This window comes from Rhinichthys klamathensis, unplaced genomic scaffold (assembly GCF_029890125.1).
Source record: "Rhinichthys klamathensis goyatoka isolate OS25496 unplaced genomic scaffold, OSU_Roscu_1.1 h1tg001000l_1, whole genome shotgun sequence".
Lineage (NCBI taxonomy): Eukaryota > Metazoa > Chordata > Actinopteri > Cypriniformes > Leuciscidae > Rhinichthys > Rhinichthys klamathensis.
Genome location: NW_026607298.1, coordinates 208,113 through 231,405, shown reverse-complemented (window position 1 = coordinate 231,405; position 23,293 = coordinate 208,113). Strand labels below are relative to the sequence as shown.

Below are 23,293 nucleotides of genomic sequence, written 5' to 3'. Positions count from 1 at the left end.
GTGAGGACGGCCGGGAGAAAATCAGTCCTAAGCAGCAAGAACAAGTTCTCAACCTTGCCCAGGATGTCTGCCAAGCAGTTGCCAAGATCCCAACACCGAAACACGTTGGGACAGCCGTTAAGGAAACCAGAAGCAAGTCGACTGTGTCACTCCTAAATAGATTTGGGAACAGCATCAGCTACAAAGAAGCACAGAGATATATTACAACAATGGCAATGGCAGTTGAAGAGCAGACAACTAGGGATGGTGCCTTCATACCAACAAACCTGGTGGTTGGATGATTCATACAGTTTGCACCAACGGTTAGTTAACCTCTACTGAAAACCCGCCAACCAGCCCTGGAATCTTCTCAGCCTTTTCAAACCAAGGGAAGCCACCTCAGTCTAAAAGATCGTCAAAAGAGTTGCTCCCTGGTTGGAGTTGAAACAGAGCCTAAGCTTCCTGTGTATCTAGCAGAACCTCTAGACCACCTGAGCATCCTCTGGCATTTGGTGCATAGCTGCCCTACTGTACTATTGAAGGACCTGAAACCAAGTTGCCAACATGGAGTTCATTCCAAGCATTTATCATCCCAGATACCATCCCTGCAACTGTGATCAGCTATGGTCCCTTCTTCCCCAAGTCAACAACAAACTATTGGAGGACCTGAAACCAAATTGCACTGCTCCAACATGGAGTTCCTTCCAAGCATTTCTCATCCCAGATACCATCCCTGCAACTGTGATTAGCTATGGTCCCTTCTTCCCCAAGTCACCAACAAACCACATCTGATCAATTCACTCTTTTTTCATCCACTATTCTTCTCTCTTGTTCAGTCCACCCCTGTCCTCTTCACTCTTCTCTTCTCATTCCACTCTTCTCTTCTGTTCAATCCTCCACTCCACTCCTCTTTACAGTCCTTTCCAATCCTCTGCTGCCTTCTCTTCTCATTAACTTTTCCTCCACAGCAAACCCAATAAGATCAGAACCAAATCTGCCAATGGGAAATATTGTGCATTCGGGTGAAAGAAATCTAAATGTTTGACACTACTAGCTAACTAGCTTTTGACAAATCACTCACTCTATATACTGTACAGTACTATATACAAAAACAAACTATGCATAATATATAGTATGTTTACATGTTACAGAACATTTGTATTGTTCAGTATTGTGTACAGTCTGATATCCAATATAGCTATATATATCGGGTTTTTTTTGTGTGGCCATTCATGCCACAAGCTAACTAGCTAAAACTTTTCTAAACCTGAACGTAACAACTAGCCATGTAGCTAATTGCTAACGGCAGCTAACATTTAGTGTAGCCTTTAGTTATCCTTACTAGCCTACTATCTGTCTGACATGAAAAACACTTCAAGGACCACACCAGTCTTCAAACAAGTATATTTCTGATGATTCTCATCCCAAACGTATCCCTGTAGCAGCATTTATTCACAATTTCTCAACTTCCGGTCGAAGCAAAATGGACATAAAGGACACATACCTCTCTTAGAGCATACGATTCTGAGCATTTAAAAAAAAAAAAAAAAGTAAGTCTCTACTCCATACCTGTGAGGAGTTATGGCCGTTTAAAGAAACCACCGAAATGAGCTAAAACGGCTAAAGCTAGCTAAGTAAACTAGTAGAGAATGAATGCTGCTGCTACAGGGATACGTTTGGGATGAGAATCATCAGAAATATACTTGTTTGAAGACTGGTGTGGTCCTTTCAGTTAATTACCATTAGAATATCCATATTACCATTCTTTTCCCAAAACGCTGGGGCAGACCTACCGTTATTCACTAAAGTCACTGTCACTTACCACAGACAATGATGAGCAGCTTCGAAGTCCGTTGGTAACCGTTGGTAACCGTTGGTTGGTTGTTCCAAACTCATTAAAATTACTAAGATCATGTGTGTGTGTGTGTGTGTGTGTGTGTGTGTAAGTGTGCCATGATGCTAAATATCCAGCATGTTTTTAAGAATTTTGAGAGTAGTCTAAAATTCTATTGAAGTTCTGAGCCTGTTGATCGCCAACTAGTAGTGAAATCATCACAGATCCATTGATTTTGGTTGGATTTTTATAATTTTTTCTGTGGAATGAGTATAGTGTTTGGTGAAAAGAATGGCATATTGACTGATGTCATAACTTAGGGGAATAGTTGATTGCCAATGAAGTAAAGATGAAAATATTGGAAAAAAGTGAGAAAACGCCTAATTTTTTGCATTAAATTGATGCAAAATCATGTAGAAATGTGTTTTAAGAGTTATTTTTTCAGTGGATGTTGTCAGCACATGTGTTCTGTGTATCTGGACTGCATTTATTGACAGCCTACCCAACCCATTAAGGATTTGATGAAAAAAAACATTTTTCAGATAAAAAATAAAGGGTGCATACACTAAAATGGCCACAATTTTTTTTCGCGATATTTCCGGCAGAGCAGACCCTCCAATTATTGGTTCTTAGGGTCAAAGTTAACAGAAAAAACACAAATAAAAAGTATGACAGACCATGTCAGGTTCAACCCATTTTATTGAGCTTTTGAGACTTTGGCTCCCTGACTACTAACACCTCTGACCTTTCAAAACCAAACCACCTCCATACTAGTGATGACGGCCCACGTCTAGGAATTAAATCTAGCGTGGATTGTGAGTTTGCTGGTGTTTGAATATCTTCTTCTCTCAGTTTCTTTGCTCATTTTAACTTCTGTCAAGCACCGCACGCTCTGAATGCACGTGTCACGTGTGCACCCTTGCGCGCCGTCAATTTGTGAACAACTTATGCATCGTTTTGATTGGTTTCTGAAAATGAGTGACTTACTCGATAATATGATTTTGCATATCGTTTAAACAACAATTACGATATAAGCGCAAATGTTATATATCGCACACCCCTACCTCACACGCAATATAGCCCACTAGCCGAGACTCCTTCTTTGTGTGTACAGATGTGACGTAATGACGCAAAGACATGCTCGAATCTCCCGCGGAAATCCACCAGTACCACTGGAATTAAAAACATTATTACAAGCTTACCGCTTTAAATCGAGCTAAGGCAAGCAGATAGCTTTGAACACTGGCTGGTTATGTATTTTCTCAAATATGTATTTTGGATAATTTTTAACCCAAAAAAAGCTATGGACTGCTGCTTTAATTTCTTTATCAATAAACCCTTGATGGACAGCCGGACACAAGGCCTAAAGGCTCGTACACACCGGGACGAATATTGGCGCGCGTTATTCGGCAGCGTTTTTCAACGCGTTTTTTGTGTTCACACCCAAGCGATTTTCGCTGACGATGAGCCGAGTGAACATGCAAATTCATTCCCTGACATTAGATGGTGCCCATTTGCTCTGCAATACCACTCCATAACATTCTCTTTTATCAAGATTTTTGTAGTCACTGTCGCGTTTGTCATATAGTTCTTTATGTTCCGACACCAACGAGACCAGGACCTCTACATTCATCTTGCCTTGCATCTTCCTCGTCTTATTTCTTCCCGGCAGTGTAGACGCATCTTGGCGTATATCTTCTTCGCCGTTACGTATGTGTGCTCGGCAAGACCGTTTTGTGTTTGAGCGCCCCCAAGTTGTGTTTTACTGTAACTTCAGAAGCTCCAGACACGTGAGCAAAAGCGCCAATCTCATTGGTCGGATAGTTTTTGACGCGGCGCGTCAAACTAAAAAAACGAACCCGAGGCGTTTTTAAAAAAATGACGCTTTTACGCGTGGCGTTTTTCGTGTCGGTGTGCACACTCACATTGGCGCCATTTGTTTAGTCACGAGGCGTTAAACGTCGGCGAATATCGCGCGCGAAATTCGTCCCGGTGTGAACAGGCCTTAACGTTACACCTGATGAGGATGTTTCTCCCTCCCCGGGCCCAACATCAACAGGTGTGACTCTGAAAAAACTGTTGAAGGTGAAAAAACTGTTGAATCAGAAGACACCGAAATGGCCGGAATGTTAATCTGACAATAAATGTGGCACACACACACCCAGAGTCCCTTTTCTGGCTACGCTACTGGTGTGATACTACCAAAAATACAATTTAATTACTCTTCAGGTGGTGCATATTAAAACAAACTCACAAGAACAAATATGCAAATGTGTTAATGTGACTCACCGTCCATCCACCTCCATCCGTGCTCATATCACAGTAGACCTGAAAGCCGGCAGGGTAATGAGTGGGAAAAACAGAGTAGATGCCATCTTCCCTCTGACCGCTAGCATATATATCACTACAGTCCCGTGGTCGAGAGCCTTGAAAAAGACGGACAGACAGAGAGAGAGAGAGAGAGAGAGAGAGAGAGAGAGAGAGAGAGAGAGAGAGAGAGAGCATCAAACACAAAAATAGCAAATAGTTACAGGATAGCAAATAGCTGAACTAGGCCAAGACTAATTTAATGACCAAAGGAATATTACTATAGGTTAGCCAACATGATTTTGTGCCCATCTTTCCAAGGCAGCTGGTGCTTCTCAATTTACTGGTCTCTGTTCCCAAAAGAGCGATCCTTTTCCCTGATTATAGAAAACACACTCCCCTTCACTGGCACACACTTACATACAAGTGTCTGCTCCATACCAGGTTCATTACAAGCCACACCTGTGGCTCCAGCAGACACATCAGGACCTTAAAAGTAAAGTGGTAAAATGCTTTTAGACACATTAGGCCTCCTGAGAGCACAATTTAAGCACAGCCACTTTCCTCTGGCTTCCAGCAACTCGTCTAATGAGAATTCAGATCAGCGGGGCACAAAAAGAAGACAATAGTTATGTGCGCTTTTTAAACACAGTTTTCCGTGAAATTGTGTGATGTTCTTTGGATTGAGAATCAATGAGTCAACAGTGGGAGGAGGCGCTCTGTTCGGGGACCAAAGTGCTTGTGATTCTGAGGTGGTGTAGTCAGAGTACATGATTTGAATCTAAATCTTTGTCCATGGGACCACATAACTTTTAAACTCAATCACCTGAGCAAAAATGCCATGTGACAAATCACTTTGGAGCCACAGGAAATAGTAAGAGCAGTATGCTACTATGCTATTCTGGACTCTCTTTACTAATTCCCTTCACTAATGACATACTAAACTCTAAAAAGTCAATTTCATGCTTTTAAGGGCCTCCAGAAAAGAATCTGTCATTATATAATGAGATATTAGCAATACATATGTAGCAATCAAACAAAATTATTTTTAATGGTTCTCAAAAGAGAATGATGTCAACCAGCCAAATCTCGACTCCCTGGGGTGAAGAGAGGGATGGATGGACTTGGTTACATGTGAATGAACAATGAAACATACACTACTGGTCAAAAGTTTAGGGTCATCACATTTTTATCAAAACTGAAAGTAAAGCTAGAAAAGTTTTCTTCAAATAAATGCTGTTCTTTGAACTGTCTGTTTATCAAATAACTTTGAACAAAATTTATAACGGTTTCCACCAAAATGTTTAGCAGCACAACTTTTTTCAACATTAATAATAATAATTACAAGGAATGTTTCTAGAGCAGCAAATGTAGGTGCAACGTTACTTATTGTCAACAGAATGTGTTAAAGGGTCCTCCAAAATAAAGTGAAACCGTATTAATATTTCACAATATTACTATTTTTACTGTATTTTTGATCAAATAAATGCAGCCTTGGTGTTTGGTACTGTAAAGTGGAGCAAATAGACAATGGACACTTAGGTAAAACCCAAAACATGTTAAACACAGAAGATGGGCAAACTGGATCCCCTACCATTAGCACAGCCTTTAAGGCGAACTCCTCTGACTGGTGCCCTCTGCAGGTCAGCCTTCACCCTGGCCTTCAGACCTCCCGTTTCCTTCTGCATGGCATTCAGAGCATCGCTCACAGAGTTGACAACCTTCACCATGTTAATCTGGCTCTCGGACAGCAGCTGCAACACAAACAAAAACTATTACACAGAAAGCATGAACTGACAAGGAAACTGTCCAGAATAAACTGCAAGGAACAGACGTGAGCAGAGAATCAGATCGATACGGTTGATCAGCAGCTTACTATTACACACATGAATATTTATTAATATAATATTTATTTACGAATATTTATCTGACTTTCATTACATTTCTTTTTGTGATCCACAGAAGAAAGTGCTCTGTAATGACAGTGCTCACATCACAGCACAATTTGGACCCCATGATATTTAGTGTTTAGTATCTCAAAATAAGTTGATGTTAGATTCCATTTCCCAAAAATATATCAGCCATTGTGGATAACATGCATTCTCTTGAGATTCATTTTGGTGCCTTGGACAGCAAAATGTTCAAATAGCTCTGCAGCACAACAGAAAACAATTCTGTTTGATGGCTTTAACTTATAAGAACACTATAGGTTTATTTTCTGGACATATAGAAAGCTTTGGAGCATTGAAGCGAACTGCTTATTGTCCAATGAAAATGAAAATCCCTTGTAGCCCGCATGAGAAGGCAAAATCTGTCTGGGAGACAGGTTCTATAAGGCCAACTGTCATTTTAGCTCAGATACTTGACATGCAATAGAGCTGTAAAGGTCTTTGTGCCAGATAAGACCACTGTATGCCTTTTCCCCATAAACTTATGAGATCTGACCCATTTTAGATGGAAAACCCTGTGTTCCTGTGAGCATGAGTGTGTGATTGTGTCATTGTTTGTGAGGCACATTCAACATAATAAATGAGTGTCCTGTTCTTGCCTGCAGCTCAACAATGTGTCCTATACAGTATTCTTTAAAGGACACCAACACATTGAGCAGGACGAACACTGTCTATACCTGCTATAACTGATGAGCTATGAATATAAATTAGGAAACTTTGTTAATCTCATAAGTTTTATCCTCTCTGTACATGGATTTTAGGCAAAGTTTTGAAGGAATGAGAACAGTAGTCAAAAGTATGGACTCAAAATGGTCTTTGAATCATCAGACACATCCTATAAGGTATGTTTAAATTATAGCGAATGTATGAGAGACTTATGTGGATTAAAAAAAAAGAAGTAGTAAAAATAATGTTGTTTTTCCAAAACAAAATATAATTTTGAGTAAACCATGGAGCATCAAGAAATTAAATATTATTATTTAAAAAAAAAAATACCATGGTGATTAAAAAAATACATGGAAACTATGACCAACCAATACGCTAGTATCCAAAAGTTTGGTTAAGGCGAGACACTACAGGCGAATAGGGTAAAAATGTTAACTTACAGATATCACCATGAAACTTTACCAGTTGATTACTCACATGAATAGGAGAAAAAAAATGTATTGCAAGTTTTCTGTGATAGTATGTTTAAATATGCTAATCAGGCTATATCTAATTACATATGCACTCATTTGCATATATTTTGAAGTGAAGAATCTGACCATTGAAAAAAACAAGGTTCAAAATTATTTTTGTATTTTGTTGATATATTCAATGAAAAGACATTACTAGAGGGAATTATGAATATCTCCCCTTTTTTACCCTGTATATCAGAAAATACTCCCAATAGCCTTAAATTGATTTCCGCCCTATTTTTAGGCATACAATGTCATATAAACCAGGCCAAGAATGATATATCAACACATCTCTGGACAAACCTTCACAATATAGTTAGGAATATGACTGTAAAGTGTGGTGCATGTAGGGCTACAGAAGTGGAAAATCATCACTCGGAGTGTGAGAAAAAATTATTTAGAGAAAAACGGCGTTTAAAGATTTGTATGGTAAAATTCCACTAATTTCTATTGAAAGCCATTAATTACAGACCAAATATGCTTTAGGTCCAAGTAAAATCCATGTATCACACTGTTTAACATCCAAAACTCATTATTGATTCATCCATCACTGATCATAACATCCAAAACATTACATCAAAACATCAAAACAACACATCAACAGTCCATCACACAGGTGAATATGTATCTGCCTGAGAGACTCACAACCACTTTAGGATCCCACAATTACAGATTTGTTTAGTAGGCTATTAGTAATTATATTATACAAAAACTGAAATGTGTTGTGTAATGTAATTGTTTTATATAGTGTGTAAAGTATAGTATGTGATGTATGTATATAATGACAGAGCCCGTCACGTGACGATTCTGACCGAATCACTTTGTCAGAAACTGGCATCAGCCAATAAGATTGCGCATTTCGAGTTAAATCGCCCATTTTACTTTCATGATTGGTTGCTGATAAACAGGAAATTACCATATGTGGATCCGACAGCATTGCAAAGGAGAGAGAGAGAGCCTTCTGGTGTGTGTGATGACAGGGTGCAGACCATAGATATCCATAATAAAGGCTAGATGTCTTACGGCGGAGTCTCTATCGTCATCACCGGCGACCATCTTGTCACAGGCAAGCTTTCTGGCTGGCTCTGTGGTACCTGATGTAAGATGAGTAATCAGCACGAAGACAAATACTCTTATCTCGTTGAAATCTTGACGGATTTACAAACGGTTTGGTTTCTTACAAACGTTATTAACGTGGCTATAATTCTGGATGATTATTTATTTATACACTTATTATTCATAAGTATGCAGTGTCATAACTACATCTCTGATGTTTATAACAAACCAAACCGTTTGAAAATCGGTAGAAAATTGAGCAAGTTATGGTTATTTAAAAAGTACATGCACCATTAAAACACAATGTTACGAGTGAGCGAGCTGCCTGTGACAAGATGGCCGCCAGGTGCGGACGTCGACCTCCATTGGCCAGCAGCGCAGACGAGGCATCTAGCCTTTATTATGGATATCTATGGTGCAGACAGCGATCGCGGATCAGCGTTATGATTTAGAACGCCAACTTTTGATGAATTTAGGCGAAATCTACTCACGCAAACAGACAAAGTGTAGTAAAATAAAGACCTAAACGTGTATTTTGGACTTTTTTTCAGCACAAGTCTGAAATAAGTCTGCCGTGTCTCGCCTTAAGATTTTTTTATGTTTTTGAAATAAGTCTCACCAAGATAATAAATAATAAACAATGCTGCATTTATTTGATCAAAAATACAGCAAAATACAGTATTTTAATATATTTTGAAATGTAATTTATACCTGTGATGACAAAACTGAATTTTCAACATCAGTCTTCAGTGTCATTTGCAATATGATTATTAGCAAACATGAAAACAGTTGTGCTGCTTAAATTTTTGTCAGAAATAAGATCAAAAGAACAGCATTTATTTGAAATACTAATCTTTTGTAACATTATAAATGTATTTGATGTCCCTTTCGACCAATTTAATGCTTCCTTTCTGAACAGTACCAGTAGTTATTTATTTAAAAAAGTACTGATGACAAACTTTTGAATAGTAATGTATGAAAATAACAATGCTGATGCTCACATGTAAGAATTACAAGGAATACAATATCAAATAATTATTTTGAATAATGATTTTACTGATTTGTCCCCATAAAAAAAAAAACCCACACTCTATTAGGGTGATTTTACCCCCCTTAATGAATTTAAAAGTTAACCAAACACACGCTTCCGTCTTTGAGCCTTTTGAATTCAATGAGTCCAATTCCTCTTAAGGGAGAGGGAAACGGACAGGAACATTACTAATACACTGTACCAAACCGATTGATGTTCTCTGGGACCCTTGACTATTAGCGCACTGAATTCTACAGATCATGGTTGGTTTGACACCTAAAACACTTACACATGACGCAAACACACACATCCTAGCGCACTGACAGTGTAATGCCCATAGGAAGTAACCTTTAGCTTCAGGGCTTTTCCGTGGTTATATCAGTAAGTTGTAATACTGAGATGATTGACAGTGCAGAATTACTTACTTTAATTTCAGGGTGTAAACGGAATAGTCGCTGAAGCTAAAATGCCACTAGAGCTGAAACAACTGATGCTATTTACTCTCGGAGGTTTGAGGGGGAGGGGGAGGCCTATACTGTTAGTGTGCGCATATCCTGCTGCTTTATGGAGCATAAGTGCTAAAATGCTATCATGTGTAACCTAAAATCCTACCTCAGTGCACTATCAGAGCTGGTTTCACCACAAATTAACAATTAAACTGGCATTACAATTTAATACAGAACTGGGTTTAATCTGTGACAAGGGAACTGTCCATGCTTCATTTTTCATGTGAAGGGAGATAATTACAGTTTAAAGTCCACTTAATTAATAAGGTTTGATAATTTGGGGATGACACATTTTTACACTGTTTCTAAGGTAACCGCAAACGCACCCCTGCCTCTTTTTCATCACTCTTCAGTTGCACTCAGTCTGTGCTGAGTGTAGATTTCTGTGCTCCTTTCCAGATTTCACAAATCCAACTATTCATTCAAACTGTATCAAAGCTCAACCAAAAAAGTATGAGTATAAAAACAGAAAGACCCCTCACATTCACACACTCATACACACACAAACACGGGTCACCATTGCTGTCTAAAAGTCATCAGAAAACGGAGGATTATTTTCTATTCAGGGGGGATTTTGCTAACGCTTTTCTCTGTCGCACAGGTGTTTGGTAGTGATAAACAACTCTTTCACTCCTGCCCGCTGTTTGTGAGTGTGTGTGTGCGTGCATGTATGTGTGTTTGACAGATTTGGTGTGTAGGAGCTTGTCAGTAACTTGTGGTTAGAGAGAGATGGTGTTAATCCTAAACCTTAAATCGTCGTAATTCAAATAAAAGTCAGGCTTTAACTCTGTGGTAATTCACTTAACACAGGAAAACAGGCAGCATCTGCTGTTCCCCAGCCCTGAAACTGAAGTCTATAGAATACAGCAGCCATCTAGTATCAATGTCCTCATATCAGCTTTCTCTGTCCTCAGCTCAAGAATGTATGTAACACTAGCATAATGCATTCGGAGTACAATATCTTACAGGATGCCAGAGTGAAAGTCAACACACTTATAAAATGCCCTGGAGCAGCAAAAAATCGTACCTAAAAAGAACCCTGCAGGACAAGGAAATTACAATATATTGAAAATAAACAATCAGTGGCATTCTGACACATATAAAGGTGTCTTACACAGCCGAGTAGCCTAATTACTGCTCTAAATTCAGTTTGAAGCCTAAAATACAATATGTGACTAAGCCCCTATTAAATGTTGCTTTGCCTCTGTGTAAATGAAATTCAGCATTTAGAGCAGCCTTAAACTTTGCACTGTCATAATGGAGTATATATATTTAATCATTTCATATTTTTATGTAAATAATTGTATTGCATTAGACTGCTAATATAAATTAAATATTCATCATAATTCCTGTATGTGAGACTTTTCAAAACAATTCAAAAGTTCATGGCCAGCAAGATTGTTTTTAATGAAATGAATATGCCGTTATTTTAATGCTAAGGGCCCTATCATACACCCGGCGCAATGCAGCGCCAGGTGTGACGCAAGTGTTTTTTGCTAGTTTCAGCCCGACGCAGTTATATTTTTTACGCCCTGCGCCACGTTGTTTAAATAGCAAATGTATTTGCGCCTATTTGTGCAGCCATGGGTGTTCTGGTCTGAAAATGAGGTGTGTTCAGGCGCATTGTTGACGCGTTGCTATTTTGAGGCAACTGAAATTGCAGTATTTTTTTTAGGTTATTTAAAGGGCGCATTAGTAATGTGCGCCAATAGGTGGGTCCACAACGCGGATACACTCTGCTTATTATACAGGGACGCGCAGCAGCACACAAAAAATATATTAAAAATATTAAAAAAGGATTACAATGTAAAAGATTAATATTGTGTACGTAAAGATATGGTGGAATCCAGCTTGTCCCGTAGATGGCCTGCTTGCGCGCTTTAACCGTTTACTCTCTGGAGAAGCGTTCAGTCTTTCCGCTTGCCAATTCTGCCATGTTCAGTTTTTTTTTTTTTTTTTTATAGGGACAAAGCATGTTAATGAACATTAAAATACACAATGTAAACAAGACGGATTATAGCAACATTGCTAATTTACGTCCGCAGTCCCTAGGCAGGTACACACAAGAACAAGTACTCAGCTATACACACACAACACTACAAAAAAAACAATACGATAACAGAAACAAAAGGGGGGTTGATTTGTTTAGATCCAGTGAAGTCGTCGTCATCATAGGCGTAATTTGCGGGTGGGACATGTCGGTCCGTGTATCTTTTGGTCATTTGATTTCCTGTTTGGAATGGAATAACGAGAAATGAAAACCATTTCATATTAGTCTCCCACCAGCCTGTTTTATTTAGCTGTGCGGAGTTAAATCTGTGTGGTGCTGCGCTAGACAGCGCCGAGCGGGTGAGGCACAGACCAGTGTTCAGTCAGCAGTCACAACTTTTCTTTTAGACAGTATAAGCTCCGTTTTGGACACGGGATGGTCATTGCAAATACTGTAATTATGCCAATCGGCTGAGGGTGGGTATTTAAATCGATGATGGTGCAATTAAATTTTACTGAAACTGTAATCATAGCCGCGACCCGCGAGAATGAGACGGATGATTGACAGGATGATACCGGAAGCAATTAAAGAGGAAATATAACTTCTGTTAAATTTTTTTAAAGTGTTTAATATAAGTGACTTTGTCTTTGTTTTATTGTTTTCAATAAAATAATAGTGAACGGTTGACCACAAACTGAGCCTTCGTTTTAAAGGGCAATTTCCAAATATCTTTTATTTATTTGTTATAATATGGGTATTTTGGGTCACCCGTCTTATTAATAGTATATTTGGTAATAAAAAGTTGTTTTTTTATTGTGTTTTCATTAAAAATATATGCCTATCATAACAACTTATAAAGATCAAAATCTACAGAAGACATTAAAGGGGTCATATAATGGTACATGCACTTTTACAAGTTGATTGTACTGAAATGTGTGTTGGCAGTGCCTGTACACAAACATCATATAATGATAAAAATCCATCCAGTGGTTTTGTTTTAATCTCCTTATATGTTTTCCCCTGCCTCAAATCGAGCCGTTCGTTTTTGTGACGTCAATAAAACGGACGCCCCTCCCACGATTGTTGATTGACGGGAGCGTTTCAACACAGACCCGCCCTCGCACATGAGGTAGCTGTCAATCATAGTCTGCGCGGCGCGGACCGGACCGGCGCGGCCATTGTTGATGTGCCGGAGCACTGTCTATGAGCAGAATGGCGTCTAAGCGATAGTGGTGTTCTGTTCTTGGGTGTAATAACGAACACAGTCATTTTAATGTTCCTGAATCCGAACCGCTGAAGATGCAGTGGCTGAGTTTTGTTTTCGAAGGGAATATTCCACACGAGCAACGTCAATGCTTATGTTTGCGCGAATCATTTCACACACCAGACTGCTTTATAAACGAGGGTCAGTATAAAGCTGGATTTGCTAAGAAGCTTTGCTAAAAAGGGTCGGTACCAGATATTCGTGTTCCTGCTGAACCTCCAGAAGAACGGAAGTGAGTGAAACGTTTTATTAAACTTTATATTAATATATTAATCTTTGCAAATCGCTAGCTGCACGCTTCACAATGAATGCGTCTAAGGTTTACACTCAGTCAGGGTACATTACGGCATGTTTTCTATGTATGACATTCTCAATATAATTCATAATTCCACGTTTATACTGAAAAACGCGTTATGGTTATTGTGTTATTGTGTTACAAACGGTGTATGTATGCACAGAACAGAGGGGCGGAGTGAGCGCAGCTCATGATCATTTAAAGGCATATGCACTGAAACGGCGTGCTGAAAACAGAGCTGTTTTTGACCAGGTAAAATAAGTGTTTTCTTACAATACTAATGAGAATTTTTAATTAAAGTATATTACAAACTTTTAATTTAGACCCTAAAGAATCATATTAGCTTGTACAAAAATGGCATTATATGACCCCTTTAACAAATAACACTGGTGTTGTCATAAGTTAATCAGTGGAAAAATTTCCTCACCGGCATAACCCTATAGGCCTACTTAATGTTGAATACATGTTACAGTAAATTAAATTAAGTTGGCCCAACTCAATAATTAATATTTAGAATTAAATTTTACCAAAATTGAGTTAGCCCAACTCAATTTAAATTGTTCAAAATTAAGTTGGCTCAACTCAATAATTAATATTTAGAATTTAAATTTTCTAAAATTGAGTTGGCCCTACTCAATTTAAATTGTTCAAAATTAAGTTGGCTCAACTCAATAATTAATATTTAGAATTTAAATTTTCTAAAATTGAGTTGGCCCAACTCAATTTAAATTGTTCAAATTTAAGTTGGCCCAACTCAATATTAGAATTAAAATTTTCTAAAATTAAGTTGATCCAACTCAATAATTAATATTTAGAATTTAAATTTTCTAAAAATTAAGTTGATCCAACTCAATAATTAATATTTAGAATTTAAATTTTCAAAAATTAAGTTGGCCCAACTCAATTTAAATTGTTCAAAATTAAGTTGATCCAATTCAATAATTAATATTTAGAATGTACATTTTCCAAAATTAAGTTGGCCCAACTCAATTTAAATTGTTCAAAATTAAGTTGATCCAATTCAATAATTAATATTTAGAATTTAAATTTTCCAAAATTAAGTTGGCCCAACTCAATTTAAATTGTTTAAAATTAAGTTGATCCAACTCAATAATTAATATTTAGAATTTAAATTTTCCAAAATTAAGTTGGCCCAACTCAATAAATATTTAGAATTTAAATTTTCTAAAATTGAGTTAGCCCAACTCAATTTAAATTGTTCAAAATTAAGTTGGCTCAACTCAATAATTAATATTTAGAATTAAAATTTTCCAAAATTGAGTTGGCCCAACTCAATTTAAATTGTTCAAAATGTCAAACATCTATGTCTACATAGTCTAACATCAAAATGTTAATGTCTTCTGTAGATTTTGATATTTATAAGTTGTTATGATAGGTCTATATTTTTAATGAAAACACAATAAAAAAAAACGTTTTATTACCAAATATACTATTGATAAGACGGGTGACCCAAAATACCCATTTTATAACAAATAAATAAGATTTTTGGAAATTGCCCTTTAAAATGAAGGCTCAGTTTGTGGTCAACCGTTCACTATTATTTTATTGAAAACAATAAAACAAAGACAAAGTCACTTATATTAAACACTTTTTTTTGTTAACAGAAGGTATCTTGCCCCTTCAATTGCCTCCACTATCATCCTGTCAATCATCTGTCTCATTCTCGCGGGTCGCGGCTATGATTACAGTTTCAGTAAAATTTTATTTCACCGTCATCGGTACCCACCCTCAACCGATTGGCATAATTACAGTATTTGCAATGACCATCCCGTCTCCAAAACGGAGCTTATACTGTCTAAAAGAAAAGTTGTGACTGCTGACTGAACACTGGTCTGTGCCTCACCCGCTCGGCGCTGTCTAGCGCAGCACCACACAGATTTAACTCCGCACAGCTAAATAAAGGCTGGTGGGAGACTAATATTTAATATTTCTGATGTAAATATTTCTGTGAAATGCGTTAAGTTGCACAGAAGAAAGCCCAATGAACCTGCCCTGTACAGTTTAAGAAGCGGTAGTAGAGGACTATTATTATTATTATTATTTATTTATTTTTATTTTAAAAAATGACAATAGTGCAAACACACATCTTTTAGAAATCTAAAACATTTCCAACAATGTATATATTAAACAAGTAAACTCATTCGTGCACAATCATAGCATAAAAAATGGAGAGAGCTAAACAAAGAAGAAAAAAAAGGGAAAAAAGAAACAGCAAACAGATATTAATCATGGTACATAAACTATCTCTATATTTCTTCAAAAAAGAAGTACATTTTCTATTATCAATTATTCTTAGTGATTTGATTAAATATTTTACTTCACATAAGAAATCTTTAAAAGTAGGAATTTTCTTAGGAAACCTTTGTTTGTGAAAGTAAAAGTTTGCCACAAGGATAAGGAAGTTACCAGTAGATTCTAAAGATGTGTTTGGGTTTTCAAAGAGACAAATTACATCCTTAATGGGTAGATTACCGTTGAGGACGCTTATTTTTTGTTGAACAGACCTGGGGTGCGTTTCCCAAAAGCATCGTTGGCCAACTATGATCGCAATTTCCATTGAACTCTATTGGTAACGACGGATCTTGCGACCATAGTTGGCTTCGGGAAACGCACCCCTGAATGACGACTGATGACGTCACATCCTCAGATTTAATTGACCAATCAGCGGAAGGGGGCGTCTCATGACCGCCCACATGTGGAAAACGAATTTTGAAGTCATGTATTTGTTTTTTGCCTGTGAACTAAAAAACTAAAAATCAAGCCGAAATCTCGTTTTTTCGTTTTTTGAAAAAAAAACGAAAAAACGAATAAAGGTGCCGTTTTCTCATTTCTGCTTATTTCATTTCAAATTGGAAATCAAATAATCGGATGATACACGGACCATAAATACAGTGCAAATAGTTCAGTCTCTTTGGATAAAAGGGAAGTGGAAATAACAATCAATAATAGGCTGAACTGTAACATGATAATATGTTCATAACATTTACCACTCTCGTCTTTTATTTACATCAAAAGGTGTGTTTGTGACACATGTACAGTATAGGCCTAAATAATTTTGAAAATTGAATAGAAATAAAGTTTATATTTATAAATGTAAGCATGTGTAGCCTACTCAGTTCACATGAAAAGAACGAGACAGAAAAGAGAGAAGCTAGAATTAGTGAACGTACAGAACGTACTTATAAAATTAGCAGGGTTTGGGATTAATTAAAATCATGTCAGTTGAAGACGGCATACCTTTAAAATATTATTAGGTTTATTATAAAACTAATACAATTTTATTACATCTGAATTGGTCGATTTTTCTCTGAATTCTTATTTTGTTGGCTTGAGAAAGCCAGATATTTAAACATTATTATTATTTATTATTATTATGAGAAATTGACTCCGCCTAGAACTTTAATGCTTCACCAAACTCTGCTCAGACCTTCAGACTGGTCTGACTCGATTATATCTTTTCTAACTGGTCAGACTTACTTTCCCAAAAAAAAATCCATTGACTTGCTTTGTCTGAGCAATGAAGGCGTAATACTTAATGCTGTCCACTAGAGGGGGCGACAGGATAATACGTCTTTCTACTCTTTTCCTGTTTGCATCAGTTTAAATGACAAATAAAAGCATGCATTTCCTTCATAAATAGGCCATATCTGTGTATGAGAACAAGCTTTACATTTCAAGCTGTACAACTAATTAAAACGAGTCGGTTACCTAACGTAACCTCGGTTCAACGAGTATTGCGTAAGCTAGCTTGCGCTATGGGAAAGATGAATCTTTTCTGAGAAATTGAAGCCAAAAATTATCCTATAATTTTGTATCCATTGTCAACGCAGTTCAGCTGCAGCAGACCATGAGCAGGCTAGCTAGCAGCTCATTGGTTCGCTCACAGAGAACTGCTTAAGCCTATGAGGAGACACGAATGAACTCTCGGCCAATGAGAGTCTGACATGCTCTCATTGCGTCAGAGCCCGCCGAAATGGGCGTGGTCAGAGAGTATAAATATTGGCGTCCTAGGCTGTAAACTCTGGTTTTCATAGAATGAAGCGAGAACGCTAGTAGCACAAGCACGGCCAGGAACGCAATACTCGTTCCCTCATCTAGAGAGAACCGAGGTTACGTTAGGTAACCGATTCGTTCTCTTACGAGAGGTTCTCTCGTATTGCGTAAGCTAGCTTACGCTACGGGAACACCTGGTCAACGCCGTGCGTGCTAAGCATCCACTATGAGTCCCAGGGGAGACCCCAGGGAACCCTTATGAGTGTGAATAAATATATGTACATGTGACAAAGGCCAGCAGAGCGGGCTGGAGATTGTGTAGTACATAAGCACATGATAGAGAGGGACAGAGCGAAACCGGTCTGTGTGAATAACTCCCTATAGTGCAGCTCAACCAGAAGAGCTGTAACATACTAGACTGCTAGTAGTTTAGCCTGCAAGGCGGGAACTTCCAGATTGTAAAATCTGACAAAGGTGGAGGGGGAAGCCCATCCCGCTGCCACACAAATGTCATGAATGGAAATTCCGCTGGACCATGCCCACGATGAGGCCATGCCTCTAGTGGAATGAGCCCTGATGCCCCGAGGGCATGGCCGGTCTTTTGATGCGTATGCGGCTGCAATGGCATCAACTATCCATCTGGATAGAGTCTGTTTCGAGGCGGCCAACTCTTTGGTGCGCCCACCGAACGAAACAAAAAGCTGCTCGGATCGTCTGACCGGAGCAGTGCGAGTAATGTATAATCTCAGGGCCCTGACCGGACACAGGAGATTAGAGTCAGATTCGCTATCGGATGCAGGCAGAGCCGATAGGGAAATAACTTGTGCCCTGAACGGGGTATCAATCGCTTTTGGGACATAACCATGTCTAGGTTTGAGAACAACTAAGGAGTCATTGGGCCCAAACTCGAGACAGGAAGCGCTAATGGACAGCGCGTGAAGGTCTCCCACGCGTTTTACTGACGCGAGCGCGAGCAGAAAAACGGTTTTGAGTGAAAGGTATTTGAGGTCCACGGTGTTTAGCGGTTTGAATGGGGGGGCTTTCATAGCTTCGAGAACTATGGAAAGGTCCCAAATCGGCACGGAAGGGGGGCGTGGGGGGTTCATCCTTCTAGCTCCCCTGAGGAAGCGGATGAACAAGCCATCTTTGCCCAGTGACTGGCTGGGGAACCCGGGGTTCAACGAACGCTGCGACGGCTGCCACATACACCTTGAGAGTGGACGGGGACCTGCCCTTGTCCAACATTTCTTGGAGAAAAACTAGCAAGGAAGGAACCTCGCATGACCGTGGGTCCAAATTTCTGTCGGTGCACCATTTAGAGAACACAGACCATTTAGACGCATAGAGCCTTCTAGTAGAAGCCGCTCTAGCCTGCATGATCATGTTTACCACTCCCTCTGGCAAAGCAACGGGTAGTTGTTGATCACCCACGCATGTAGCGCCCAGCGCTCTGGGTGGGGATGCCAGATCGTGCCGTGAGCTTGGGAGAGGAGATCTGTTCTGACTGGAATGGGCCACGGGGCTGTCTGTGACAGCTGAGTGAGCTCCGGAAACCAAGTCTGACCCTCCCAACCCCGGGGGGAATGGGGTTCCTGGACAGACTGTCTGGACCGTCGTTCAGATGGCCCGGCACGTGCGTCGCTCTGAGCGAGAGCAGGTGACACTGAGACCAAACTAAGATGCGTTCTGTCAGCCGGAAGAGATTCCTGGATCTGACTCCGCCCTGACGGTTTAGATAGGAGACCACGGCTATATTGTCCGAACGGATCAGCACGTGGTGACCGTGAATGCACGGAAGAAAGCGCGTGAGCGTGTTCTCGACCGCCAACATCTCCAAACAGTTTATGTGGAGGAGGCTCTCTTGAGCTGACCAGGGGCCGAAGGCCGGTGAGCCCTCGCAGACCGCACCCCAACCCGTGTTGGATGCGTCTGTCGAGATGACTTTTCGGCGAGAAAGGGTCCCCATGGAAACGCCCCGCTGAAACCATTCTGCCACAGTTCATGGCTGCAGAGCTGTGATACAGGTCTGCATTACTTTTATCAACTGGCGGCCCGTGGTCCACGCACGGTGAGACACACGGCTCTTCAACCAGAGCTGAAGCAGGCGCATGCGCAGTAACCCCAGCTGGAGCACCGCGGAGGCCATGTAACCCAACGCCTTCTGAAAAGTTTTCAGAGGTGTGAGTCTGTTCATCTGAAAAGATGCGGCGAGACGCTGAACACGGCGCGCGTGCTGTGTTGACAGACGAGCCGTCATCGTGACCGAGTCTAGCTCTATACCCAAGAAGGAGATAGTCTGACTGGGTTGTAGTGCGCTCTTTGTCCAGTTGACAGAGAGGCCCAAAGCTTTCAGATGGTCGAGGAGAACTGTACGATGAGACAGTAGCTCTCTCTGTGATTGTGCCAAAATCAGCCAGTCGTCCAAATAGTTCAGTATTCGCAGACCCTGACTCCGCAGGGGGGCGAGTGCCGCATCCATGCACTTCGTGAACGTACGGGGTGCTAAGGATAGGCCGAACGGAAGGGCGGTGTATTGATAAACCTGGCCTTCGAAGGCGAAACGTAAAAATGGCCTGTGAAGGGGATTTATCTGAATCTGAAAGTAAGCATCTTTCAGATCTAGTGAAATGAACCAGTCCCCCTGGCGCACATGCGCGAGGAGTTTTCTGATAGTGAGCATTTTGAACGGTCTCTTCATGAGAACTTTGTTCAGAAATATGAGGTCTAAGATTGGTCTGAGGCCGCCGTCTTTCTTGGGAACCAGATAATAACGGCCATAAAACCCCGACTCGCTCATAGACAGAGGAACTCTCTCTATGGCCCTTTTGCACAATAGCTTTGCTATCTCTGAACGGAGCAGTGTCACGCTCGAAAACGTGGAGGGCGGCGGTGAAACTGTAAGCGATAGCCTAGCCTTATTGTGTTTAGCACCCACTGGGAAATTCCCGGAATAGCTTCCCACGCTTTGAAGCGTAACGCTAGGGGGTGAATGGCTACATGGTCCCCGTCGCTGCACATAGCGGGCTGCGTGAGCGCGCTCATAGTGTTTATGACAGCGGGACTTACACTCAGAGAGGAGTTTATGGGCCGTGTAACAGAGTGAGCAGAGGTGGGACACGCACACGGGCTCGTGGGCGCGCTTATGCACTCTGAAACTCGAGCGGGTTGGAACCGCTTTATGAGAGTGGGCTCTGTGTGAGACACGGGAACTGAAGTGCTTTTGTGTATGAGTGAACACAGTGTTGTGGGCACATTTTCTACACAGGAGGCTTTTATGCTCTTTATGAGATTTCTCTGGGTCGCCATGAAAACGGCGTTTGCGCTCATGCAAGCGGGAAGGGAGACCGGCTTGGTAATGGCGGAGTACACTGCTGTAGTAGCCACGTGAGCGGGGACTAACAGAGGGCGAAACTTTGACGGCGGTCCGGCCGCGGCGGGAGAGCGCCGTCTTTTTCTCAGCTGTGCTAGGCAGACTTCGAGTGATCAGGTTTCAGCGCGATCCTAGGCCGAGGCCCCCGAGGAGGCGGCGGTCTGTGGCGGCTGTCAGAGCGAGAACGAGGGCAGCCGCCCTGGCGTCGCTGAGAAGTCTGACTGTGCTGAGCTGAGCGCTGGGGTGGGGCTCGTGCAGGAGGCTGGTCACGTGAGCGGCCTGCAGAGGAGCTAGCGCGACGAGGCAGAAAGAGATTCATGGCCTGGGAGGCTTTCTGCACTTCGGAAAATCGGTCGACGATACCCGTGACAGCAGATCCGAAGAGGCCGGATGGAGAGAGCGGGGCGTTGAGAAAGGCGGCGCGCTCAGAATCTCCCATGTCGGCGAGTGTGAGCCACAAATGTCTCTCAGACACACAAATGGCGGCCATGCATTTCCCCAGGGCTTGAGCAGCAGATTTTGTAGCGCGAAGGGCAATATCCGTGGCGCTCCTCAAATCCGCGACTGGAGGGGGATTTTCTCCGCTCTCGTCCCATTCACAAAGTATGTCACCCTGTAGTATCTGAAGGACGGACATGGAGTAAAGTGCAGAGGCTGCTTGGCCGGCGGCTGAGTAAGCGCGGGCGTGAAAGCTTGAAGTCGCTCTGCAGGCTTTAGAGGGAAGCACAGGTGATGAGCGCCATCTCACGGAGGGCGGACATAGATGTGCGGCGACCAGGTCCTCTACAGGGGGAATGGAGAGATAGCCCTTCTCTGCGGCTCCGTCCACAACGCGAAGCGGGGTGGAAGAGTCAGAGCGAGTTCTAGCAGAGAGCGGGGTGTTCCAGGACTTCGTGAGTTCCGCGTGCAGTTCAGGTAGGAAGGGCGCGGCCCGTTTAGTGGCGGGAGTCGAGCGCTGGCGGAAGTAGCTGCCGTCCATACGGTTGATGGTCTGCTCGGGGGGAGGGGACCAATCGAGCCCGAGGCGTTCGACGGCCTGTGAGAGGAGGCGCACTAATTCCTCCTCGATTCCAGCGCGGGTCCCGGTGGATTCTCGGGCCGAGGAGGCGTGAGAACCGGACCATTCCTCACTGTCTGAGGCGAGAAGCGAACATGTCTCCTTGATATCCGCGGCGTCATCGGAGGCGACAGAGCGGCCACTCGGCGGAAACTGTATGTCCGGAAGCGGCGGAGAAGGAGAGCGGGAGGCGACAGGCTCCGGCGGGATGAACGCTTCTGGCTGGGGTTCCGGCGGCCTCTGAGAGCGGCGTTTCTTCTTCCGCGGTGAAGTCAGAGGCGGCGCGGAAGCAACTTTAGTGTCCTGAAGTCGAACCCGCAGGGTCGACAACGGCATGTCTTCGCAGAGATCGCAGCCGCCATCGGCGAGGGCGAGCTCGGTGTGCTTCAATCGAAGGCAGAGAGCACAGATGACGTGACGGTCTCCATCCTCGAGGGGAGCGCGGCAAGAACCGCAGGAAGATTTACGAGACATCTTGAAAAAGACGCTCGGCTCTTTTAGATACAAAATGTACAGGAAGCTTTTTGTAAAAAGGATACAAATCCGTCGGATGGCGCTAGCTCGCAGGACGGCTGAAGGTGGCGAAGACGGCCAGCTTCCTCAGTCTCCCAGATGCTCGCTAGAGTTGCCTTTTCGACGACGGCGGCTTCTCTCAGGATCAGCAGATGTGTGTAGCCTCGCTGAAGAGATGAAAATCAGAGTTTACAGCCTAGGACGCCAATATTTATACTCTCTGACCACGCCCGTTTCGGCGGGCTCTGACGCAATGAGAGCATGTCAGACTCTCATTGGCCGAGAGTTCATTCGCGTCTCCTCATAGGCTTAAGCAGTTCTCTGTGAGCGAACCAATGAGCTGCTAGCTAGCCCGCTCATGGTCTGCTGCAGCTGAACTGCGTTGACAATGGATACAAAATTATAGGATAATTTTTGGCTTCAATTTCTCAGAAAAGATTAATCTTTCCCGTAGCGTAAGCTAGCTTACGCAATACGAGAGAACCTCTCGTAAGAGAACTTGAACCCTACTTCAAAATTTGCCACTCTCTAGTTTCTTTTAAGATATTGTTGGTTTTTGCATTTAATATTTGTCCATCTGGAACTTTTATTTGTGATGAGCTCTATATTTTAAAAGATGTACTAGAAAAAATATGATTCAACAACAAAAACTCTGTTTTAACTCGGCAAATTTGTTTTCCTTTGTGTTGCAATGTATAACTATCAGACCGGCCCTCGCGGCCTCGAAACACTACCGGCCCACCAGGAAAAGTCCCGACTCTCCCGATTGCCACTCCGCTACTGCTCTCGCACAAAACTGGATGTGCGCTCTCCAACATACAGTGCTCTCTTACACTGCAAAAAAAATGCCTTTCTTACTTAGTATTTTTGTCTTGTTTCCAGTCCAAATATCAAAAAATTCTTAAATCAAGATGCATTTAATAGATGAGTAAAATGCCATAAGATATTAGG

The 23,293-nt window shown here is 41.6% G+C and overlaps 1 protein-coding gene across 1 annotated transcript in view; it reads right to left on the bottom strand.

Annotated features, from left to right (window-relative positions):
- Positions 1-23,293, bottom strand: part of LOC130078833 (fibrinogen C domain-containing protein 1-like) — a 120,554-nt gene that overhangs the window by 36,622 nt on the left and 60,639 nt on the right. Inside the window, exons 4-5 of the mRNA XM_056244530.1 lie at positions 5,715-5,874; positions 4,103-4,239 (exon numbers count right to left, since the gene is read on the bottom strand). Coding sequence (XP_056100505.1) covers positions 4,103-4,239; positions 5,715-5,874 — 297 coding nt within the window. The remainder of the gene's footprint in view (positions 1-4,102; positions 4,240-5,714; positions 5,875-23,293) is intronic.